The sequence below is a fragment of the Melitaea cinxia genome, chromosome 3 (assembly GCF_905220565.1).
Source record: "Melitaea cinxia chromosome 3, ilMelCinx1.1, whole genome shotgun sequence".
Taxonomy (NCBI): Eukaryota; Metazoa; Arthropoda; class Insecta; order Lepidoptera; family Nymphalidae; genus Melitaea; species Melitaea cinxia.
This window is the reverse complement of record NC_059396.1, coordinates 6,439,893-6,450,658: the sequence shown is the minus strand read 5'-3', so window position 1 is coordinate 6,450,658 and position 10,766 is coordinate 6,439,893. Positions and strand designations below refer to the sequence as shown.

At 34.4% G+C, this 10,766-nt stretch overlaps 1 protein-coding gene across 1 annotated transcript; it reads left to right on the top strand.

The window, feature by feature from the left end:
- The first annotated feature begins 49 nt into the window (after positions 1 to 49).
- On the top strand, positions 50 to 2,461 carry LOC123669735 (protein eyes shut-like). Its single transcript, XM_045603326.1, has 5 exons — positions 50 to 142; positions 271 to 394; positions 768 to 937; positions 1,641 to 1,923; positions 2,301 to 2,461. The coding sequence occupies exons 1-5, from the start codon at positions 50 to 52 to the stop codon at positions 2,459 to 2,461; spliced, it is 831 nt and encodes a 276-aa protein (XP_045459282.1).
- The last annotated feature ends 8,305 nt before the right edge of the window (positions 2,462 to 10,766 follow it).

Genomic DNA, 10,766 nt, shown 5'->3' with positions numbered 1-10,766 from the left:
AGACTCTCTAACAACATACGGTACCGTCAATGCTGAGCGTTATCGGACCATGATAACGGATTTTCTGATGCCAATTGTTTGTGAAAATGACATCGACGATAACTGGTTCAAACAGGACGGCCCCACATGCCACACAGCTCGAGTAACACAATCAATTTATTGCGACCATTGTAAAAAAGGCCGATTTTGACTGGCTACCGAGATCACCTGATTTGACGCCACCAGCCTTTTTTGTGGGTGTATTTGAAATCCAAGATATACGCTAACAAGCCAAGGACTCTAGCTGCCCTCAAGAACAATATTTGTCACGAAATTGTCGCCATATCCGCCGAAACATTGGCCAACGTGATTGAAAACGTCGAAAAAAGGATACATTTAGTTGCCAAGGCCAGAGGTGACCATTTGCGCGATATCATTTTTAAAAAGTCATTATAACAAATCTCCTTAAATCAAAATAAAAATATTTTACAAATGAACAACAACAAACAATATATTTTTCAACAAACAATTGTTTCAACTTTTAATGGCTCATCCTATACATACATATAGCTCTGCCTGAATAAAGATTAATACTTTTAACTAAATTTACCTAACGTTCTTCAAGTTTGATTCGTTCAATAAATCGTGGTACTACTAAGCTTGATTTTCATTTTACTATACCCATTTAAACTCCCAGAAACTTCTTGACCCAATATGATCTACAATGGGAATTGGCGACTTTTCTCACTGATTATATTCCCATACCGGTAAACTCGTGCTACCAACAGACATAAACGTGTCAATCCCACAATTCGACGGGCAAGCTCTGGTGTGGGCGACTCGCGCGGCCGCTAGGCCGGCACAGCCTGTTCAGCGCCTTAGTGCAGCGCTGCCCGCACGGATAGCACTCTCCTTTACGACTGCAGAGCCCGATGGACTGCTGCTGTGGGTTACCAGGGTGCGTATCTGTCACTGTACATAAATAGGTTTTTTGTTACAATCTTTGAAACGAGAAACATTAAAAAAAGGTTTTCTTTTGGTCATCATCATCATCATCATCATCATTTCAGCCTATCGGCCTCCACAAGTTCACGCCAAATATGCGTGAACTCATGTATGTTGCCCATATTCACCACGCTGGGCAGGCGGGTTGGTGACCGCAGGGCTGGCTTTGTCGCACCTAAGACGCTGCTGCCCGTCTTCGGCCTGTGTGTTTCAAAGCCAGCGGTTAGGTGGTAATCCCGCCATCGGTCGGCTTCTTAAGTTCCAAGGTGGTAGTGGAACTGTGTTATTCCTTAGTCGCCTCTTACGACACCTACGGGAAGAGAAGAGGTGGCTATATTCTTTGGTGCCGTAGCCAAAAAATTCTTTACTACTAATTTTAGGTACTAATTCACAATCTGGTAACCAATCCACGTGCCCATCAATCATCGGCTCTCGTTGTTCTATCATTTTCTGAGCCTGCTATAGTCCTACATAAATGCAAATTGTTTTTCACTATGAAATAGCTATGTAATGTCATTACATATCACTGCATGCAATAAAATGAAGTCAATCTTCAAAGTTTTCTACTGCCCATATAATTTAAAGACACCATAATGATACAGTAGAGTATGTATATAAATAAGATCTAGCAATCTTAGAAAATTGTTAATTTGCAGGGGAATGACTACATTGGCCTAGGTCTTGAAAATGGATACATCAAGTTAACCTGGTCTTTACACTGTAATAACACAACAAATGAACAAAATACAAGAGACTACTTCCCTGTACCTCCGAAACTGATGTCCAGGTTGACGCAAGCTGGATTTATGGCGGATGGAGAATGGCATTCAGTAGTGTTGACATTCAAGAAATACATTACCTTTACTGTGGACCAAAAGACATACGTCGAGGAGCAGTGTTTGAACGAACAAGAATACGAAGATACTGATTTATTTATAGGTGTGTTGTTTTCAACACTAAATTGCTAGTGTTACTAACGATTAATTGGGAGCCGATATATTTGTAAACCGTTCTTGTGTAATGCTGTAAAAAGTTGTCTGTATTTGTAGGAAAATTATCCGTTTACCTACAGTGAAATAGCATGGTGGTTAAACCTACTCCTCTTCTACATGAAGTGTAAACCGTTGACCACCAGTAGAACGCTTCCAGGCAGATTGCAATATTATTTTTTTATTATGTAACTTTTATCTCGTTATTACAATAAAAGTTAAAATCGAAGGTCTATGTATACTGTAGCTATGTTTATGTGTGTGTAAGAAACTGGATAAAAATATTGCAGTTCAAATTTATTGTATATCAAAAATATTTCTTTTCAGGTGGCATAACAGATGGAGATATCAACGTTAAACAATTTTTTCCCCAAAACTTCAAAGGTTGCATAGACAAAATCTCTACCAAAGAGGGCACTGTTTTAACCAACTTTACCGAGGTCTACAGCGAAAACATACAGTCATGCCAATTGTTCCCTATTGCCTAGTGTAGGATTTAGTTGTAGTAAATATGTGTTACAATACTCGATATTGTAATATGAAATGTAATATGAAAATGTATACTGCCATACCCATTGCTAACACTATGATATTAAGCCCATTTTGGAAAGGTTTTTATATTTATAAATAAAGATATCATCCCGGTTATTAGTTCTTCACGTTGTTTTGCTGTTCGTTGTTAGTTAAGAATTAAATATGTTAATGTAATTTGGTACAAATTAACCACATTATAGTCAATAACAACGTAGTCAGCATCCAAATCATAAAGATTTCAGTATAGTCTTTTAAAAGACCTCTTATTTAGAGTCCTAACATGACGTCTAAAGTAGTTCATTTTTATGAGCTCAGAGTTTTTAATTAAGTCAAAAATGGAAACTAAATTTTTTGACATCTAAATGCCTTTTTATCTCCTTATGTGTTCATTTTTGCAAGTTCACAAAAAAAAGCCGTTCAACTTCTTAGGAGGTCTTAAAAACGTAATTCAAGGCGTAGTATCTGAAGTCCAAATCATAAATTTGAGCTCATACGGGCTGAACTAAAACGTCATTTTGCTATCTGGGAATTAAAATTTTTAAAAGTTCAATTGTAATTTTCAAATTCCTAATGTTACTCTACCTAGGACTAGAATTATACCTACATACTATTAAAAGCTAGAGTAAATATCAATGGTATTTGAATGCATAAAAATAATGTGTGCATAGTTTTATGAAAGTTAACTGTATGTAAAATATAAATATTAGTATGTGTCTTAAAATTACATCTTTTTATAGTACATTTTAAAACAATAACGTTGAAATTAAAAAGTATTAACTGAAAATTTTTTTCGTAATATATTAAGTAGAAAAAGAAATTTTAGTTGTATTATCGGATATTAAAAGAACCATTATATACCGTGATGACGTACGTACGCATCAAAAGGCCAACTTTTTTGTATTTTTAAAATATAGCTATCAATAATTGAACATTGATTCTTCAACTTCCATTGACAGTACCTACCTGTTGATTTAGCTATCAAACATAAAATTGAATTGTAATATTTCTAATCTAAATATTAATATACAAACATACATCTAATCACGCTTCTTTCCCGTAGAGGTAGGCAGAGACCACTTCTTTCCATTTGCTACGATCCTTACATACTTCTTTCGCTTCGTCCACTTTCATTATTCCCTTTATACATACTCTTCAGCTTAGGGTACTCTTAACCTAGCCCTTTTCAAGACGTCCCTTATTTGGTCTCGGAACGTCCGCCTCGGTCTACCCCTTCCAACCCTTCCATTCACACTCGCCTTATACACTTTCTTAGTCAATCGTTCTTCACTCATTCTCTCGACATGGCCAAACCATCTGAGCATATCTTTCTCAATTTTTGTCACTATATCTGCTTTCAGACCACAACGTTTCCTTATCTCACTATTTCTTATCCTGCCACTCAATTTAACTCCTATCATACTTCTTAATGCTCTCATCTCAACTGCATTTATTCTGCTTTCATGTTTCTTCTGCCATACCCAACTTTCACTTCCGTACACGAGTGTCAAAACCAACACCCCCTCTTGCATAGCCAAACGAGCCTTGTTAGACACCTCCCGACTGCTCATAAAGGAGTGCAAAGCTCCATTCACCCTGTTTCCTGCATTCACTCTTCTTTCAATATCACTCTCACACTTTCCATCTCTTGTAAACTTTGCACTCAGATACACAAACTCATTTACCTGTTCAATTCGTTCATCTCCAATCACGATATTGCAGTCTGCCACTGCCTCATCTCTTTCAAACACCATCACTTTCGTCTTCTTTACTTCATTCCCTTCTTACAAAAGCACCACTCATAGCAGTTACCATCTGTTGCAGCTTCTCGGCCGAAGATGCAAGTAATACTTGGTCATCAGCATAGAGAAGACATTTGACGAGCAACTCATTCATTCTCAACCCACTATCATTCTCTTTTAAATCTGTCAAACAATTGTCCATGAACAGATTAAACAGCTACGGTGATGCTTCACATCCCTGTCTAACACCTTTTTTCGATATTAAACCATTCAGTGTATGCCCCGTTTATCCTCACACAAGCACTAGAATCCCTATAAAGAGATTGCAATGCTCGTATAAGGACACTGCTCAGACCATTCACGGACAATGCCGACCACAATTAATTCCTCATCACTCTATCATAGGCGTTTTCTAAATCCACGAACGCGCAATAGACTTTTTTGTTTTCAGCCAAACACTTCGGCTATGCACCGCAAAGAAAAGACCTGATCCGTACATCCCATTCCCTTTCTAAATCCCGCTTGTACATCCCATAGTTTATCGTCTGTTTCATTCACAACCCTCTCAATCAACACTTTTGCATACAGTTTACCGACGACGCTGAGGAGGCCTATACCGCGGTAATTTATGCAGTCCTGCCGTGACCCTTTTCCCTTGTACAATGGGACGATTACGGCTTTGCACCAGTCTCCCGGCACTTGCCCATTACGCCAACACAAATTGAAAAGGCGGTACAGCTGGCTAGCCACTATGCCATGCCTAGCCTTCAACATTTCGACGGTAATCCTGTCATACCCTGCAGCCTTACCTAATCTCATACTTTTCAACGCTTTCACTATTTCATTCATGCTTATCTCACTTTCATCACCATTTATACTCTCTTCCATGGAAGGTGCCGTATGTTGTACCTGCACTTCCTCTCTTTCGAACAAACTTTCAAAATACTCTTTCCATCTCTTTAACACACATTCTTCTCATTTTATAATGCTCCCATTTTGACTCCTGATTGTACTCAGTTCCGAGGTAGAGGTTTTTTTCTCTGGCAGTTTTGTTGGATTTCCAGAAAAACTTGATGTTTGACTGGAAATCTTCAGTGAGCCTTCTATCAAAATCAACCGTTTGTTCTTCTTTCTTTCTAGACACAACTTCTTTCGCCGCTAATTTCAATCTTTTATACTTCGTTCTTGCTTCCTTTATCTCGTCATCCGTTGCCTTTTGAACTTTTTGGTTAGCTTTTGTCGCTAACCAATCCAACCAAGCTTTCTTCTCTTTCATCTTTAACCATCCACACATTATAGTTCTTTCTTCCTTTCCTTCTTTTAGCTACCCCGCATACCTCAAGAGCAACATTCACGATCCCTTTCTTAAATTTATCCCACAAATCTTCAATCACACCTATCTCTTCCATGCCTTTAAAACTTTATTTCAGTTTCTCTACATACTTGTCTTTCTTTTCCTTTTCTTGTAGGTTTTCCACTTTGACTCTGTCCAAAACACTCGTAGGCCCTTCGGTGTCGTCACCGTTTAAAGAGGCCACGCATTCGGGCTACGACCAGGAAGTTGTCTGTGTCGAGGCCTACACCGCGATATGCCCGAGTGTCTAGCACTTTCTTCCTCAGTCTTTCATCTACTATTATAAAATCAATTATACTTCTAGACTCACCCTGATCTCTTGTATACAAATGGATCTTTTTGTGGTTAAACATTGTGTTGGCCACGCAAAGATTCCATCCCAAGCATACTTCAAACAGGCTTCTCCCATTGTCATTCACTCTCTCGTCCCCAAACGTACCTAGAACTCTTTCATACCCATGACGCTTGATTCCAACCCACCCATTAAAGTCCCCTAACATCACGATCTGTTCATTTTCTCCGCACTTATTCAAGACATCTCTCATGCTATCCCAAAATCGCTCTCTCTCTCTCTTGTTGGGCTTTTGATGATCCACCTCAGCGCAGCAGCAGCGGCAAATATAAATATAAAGATCTAATTGTTTGTGCATCTAAATACCTAAGTTTTTTATAAGTGTGGCTCTAGTTTATAAGTATTACTCATAGTACAAACATTTCTAGTCTTGTTTAATACTAATTTTTAATATCGTTTATTTTCGTAAAATATTAAATAGTTTTGTTATTGATATTGTAATTTAATTCTCTAGTGAAATAATATGTCAAGCAGTAATTTGTTTATGGTTTGAATAACCATTACCAGCTAAATAGTTAAGAGCCATTTCACAATTTTTCGCTCTTCAAGTTTGGTAAATTTGGTCACATCGCGCGAGTCGTACGAGCCGCGCGATCTATGTACTTGGTATGGTGTGACAACCATAAAACCAATATTTTTCTAATGTATAATAAAAATTAATAACTATAATTAATTTGTTAAAAATTTAAAGTATGTTATATAACAACACTCAACAAATTTAAAATAAAAATAAAAAATCAATTTTATGAAACATTTTTTTTAATTGATTTAGTTTTTTAGTTTATGAATGAATCTAATATTTACGATATAAATAAAATAGCATTTTATTATGCTCCAGAAACACTGATTGTGAATGTGAGTTGCATAGTTTTGGTTGCAAGTATACCATCAAATTTTGCTGGCTTCAATTTTTTTATAAACTCAATGACACCGACAAACATATTTATTAACAAATAACAAGACCAACAGTTTTAAATGCCTGTTTTGTTAGAAAAAAAACATTAGATTATACATTTGTTTACAGAATTTATCATTATATTATTTTACTGTAATTTTCGCAATTTTTATTTTTTGAAAGTATCAAATGCGGTTTCCACATTATAACAACAGTCGCTTGGCGCGTGTGAGCGAGACGTCTGCACAGAATTTGGCGTGGAAATTGCGTGCGTTGCTGGCGTGGGTTTGATGCGTGGTCGTGGATGTAAGTTTACTTTGGTATATAGATAGTTCCTTAAAATTTCTTTGTTTTCTAAGAAAAATATACCTTTTAACCCATTCCCTGCGGCGATAAAAATTACGCTTATTAGCCAGGTGCGGGAAGGTTTTCGTCGCGAACGCCGATGGGCGTCCTCCGCACCTCATTAGGATAATATGGGACGCCGATCGGCGTTTCCAGCATTGTGCAATAAAAATGATCATTTTAGCGCTAAAATCTTAGAAAAAACTACAAATACTCCAAACGTGTGGTACTTTCACGATCGTGTTTGGTGTAAAAAATAAATTAACATTAATTAGGATTTTTTTGTGAAGTTTTTGTTCTTTAATAGTTGGATTTTGAAATTTTGAAGACTATAGCGATAAATAGTAATTAAATTATTTTAATTATATAATTATACTTCACTTTTAAACTACAGTCTCATATATTTTAGTTTCAACTGATAACAACGGCTAAATTATCATTATAAATTAATATCAGAGGTTGCAAACCTTTTGATTACTTTTATAATTTTATTATTATTTATTTACAGACCTTTTTTTATAGAGATCTTCGTTAACATGAAAATTAGTATCAAAATGAACTTTTGTTGAAATAATTGATCCAATTCGTCGACATTATATAGAACGGACAAGTTTCAAGTCGTTAAAATTTTAACTTCGTAAATATTTATCTAATAATTTATATAAAAATGAGTAGATGAATTGATACATGTTTATTTGTTTCCAAACACGTTAAATTTTGTTGACTAGTGTTGTCAAAGGATAACTAATTAAGTGATTGATACAATAGACTGAGTAATTTATTCTCATTAAAACGGGAATGATTCTATAATTGATCTAATTTATCCTTTATATTGTAGAATAAGCTTTAACTTATCTAAATATGTGTAAGTTAAATTAATAAAGTTCATAATTAGTTAAGTTAATAAATAAAACGTCCAAGGATTTCGGCTTATAGTAAAATCGCGAATAAAGTAAGACTCACGGTCTTCACGAACGTGCGAAGTTTCGAACTGCGTTTAAAATCATTTTTATCATTATTATTTCTTTTGCCAGGTCTCTTTTCATTTCGTTAAAGAATGTCACAATATGAATAATCGTACGCGTTTGAGCGCTTAAGCGGCGGAGGAGAAGCAGTACTAATACTCTACTACTACTACCTCTATTATAGAAAAAATAATATTAACTAAATACATTAAGGAAATATTGCAAAAAAAACATAATAGGTATTTATTTAGAATCAAAGGTTGTTAACTCCTGAAGGACGCCGTTAGGCGTCTTTCGCACCTAGGATGGAATACGCATTTTTCAAAAAGTTATTTTTCAAACAAATATTCGGAAACGGCGAGCAGTACCTTGTTGTATTTTTAAAAAAATGTGCCTATATTGCAAGTATAATTTTTTGTGACTTGTTTTCGCCAAAATAAAAGGAATTGAAAAAAAACGCCGATGGGCGTCCTTCGCACCTCAATGTTAAATCAAAAAACGCCGATAGGCGTCCGCCGCAGCGAATGGGTTAAAATTGTATTTATTTGGAAAATATTTGTAAATTTAAAATTTTATTACGGATTAACAGATATACAAATGAAAAAAAAACTGCATTATGTATCAACAAAAACATTCCACGTATGACCATATTTTTTTATACAGTTTTAAGGTAACATTTCGACCGTTTACCCAGGGAGGCGGCTGATGAAAAGGTTAATAATTTTGTATACACAATATAAATCAAAATTCTGATCCATTATCTTTTTACAACAAAGGTTGCTCATTATATTTCAAAAATATAAATTACATTATTGCATCCAATACTGAGATTAACGACGTAAAAATATTACAATTTCGCAGATTATCGATTTTTGTGAAATGGCTCTTAAGAAATAGACAACTTATTGTGTTGCAGAATTTTATATAAGTTGAAGTGGTTTGTTAAAGAAATTAAAACTTTCACCGTACACAAAATATAATTTTATTGATATATCCATGTTTAATAAATTGTATACATAACATCATCAAATATTATATTATAAACATATACATTTCGTTATACGTTACTTATTCAAACACAAATACAATATGAGATGTTATCCCCATTAATCATATGTATTATTTTAAAACGTTTAGTCTCAACACTGTAATAATTTCCATTGGCATACGATTCAGTGCCTCTTTTAAGAAGCTCATAAACACGAGTTTTATGTACATTCCCACATTAAAGCAATATTAAGTCATAAGAGTTCATTAGGCCTATTTACAAAGTGGAATACAAAGTTGGAATGCTTTACTGTAATACACAATTTTGCTTGCAATTGATGTATCGTACAAAAAACGTTTAACACATTTAGGAACATCGATTCCTTCATTTACACCGAGCTAATATTTATATAGTTTCTAAAAAATAAATATTATATTAAGCCATTAAATAAATAAATTGCACATTAGTATTATAAAACTTTCAAAAATTAACCAGTCCTTCCGCATGCCGTAAGCTGTGCTTACAGCATTATATATTCCATTTACATGCGTTAGAGCGTTACTTTTTCCGCCTAAACGAAATAATGACTATTTACGTAATTATGCTTTAAAAAAAACAAATCTAGGAATGTGTATGATTATAATAATATATATAGGTACGTATAAGCATATATTTATATATAAACTGAATACGGCGATCACAGAATATTAGTAGTAACAACATTATTTAAGCTTAAATTCGTGCATTAAATAAGCTTTATGTCCTTGACAAAATATAAACATTGATGGTTCAAACTAGCAGACATTGAATGCGATAAGGCTTACAAGATAACAACAATTAATGTTACCATTACATTAATATGACATTACTTCACAAAATTTTTAAACATTTATACGTGAATAATGACACTTAGAACACCAATGTAAATCCAATATGCACTTTCTACTATAATTCGTATAATTTAATATAATTAAAAGATACTCTGCTTAACTATAGAGAAACTAATTAATTTAAAAATATAATTAGACTGATGTCAGTTATTTTTCTAATATATCGATTAATTAAAGTAACAAACACCAATATGGGATCATTCTATATGTATTTTTTTTTTGTATTTTTTTTTTGGGACACAGTTATTTCTTAGAAATAGGATTAAATTTGACAATTCCATATTGATATACACCGGGTGGTAACAATCTCAATAAATTTATAATCTCTAAATTCATAAACAATAATTCTATATTACATAATGTCATCAATTAAAAGTCATGTTCTACAATAATAAAAAACAACTACCATCATCAATAAAAACTTGGAAGGTACATTATATGGTTACACAGTATTGGCAGAATACAAAATGGCGTCATTTTTTATAAACACCGACGGCGCCAACTCGTCGCTTGTTGAAGGACTCAAAACACCTTTCTCAGATTTCATCTTGCACTAGGTATAATTAAAATATTTAAACATTTTAAAAATAAATGAAGATAGGATATAGAAACAATTATGTAGACACAAGGCATATCTTTTTTTAAAATCAGTCTCATTCGCATAAGTGATCACAGCACGCACACTGGAAACTCGTTGCAGAAAGAGGAGCCTTGTCCCTCTCAACAGAACA

Coding starts and splice junctions, on each gene's coding strand:
- LOC123669735 (XM_045603326.1), top strand. CDS start 50: ATGATAACGGATTTTCTGATGCCAATTGTTTGTGAAAATGACATCGAC. Junction 143..270: donor CCACATGCCACACAGCTCGA/GTAACACAATCA, acceptor TACGCTAACAAG/CCAAGGACTCTAGCTGCCCT. Junction 938..1,640: donor TGCTGCTGTGGGTTACCAGG/GTGCGTATCTGT, acceptor GTTAATTTGCAG/GGGAATGACTACATTGGCCT.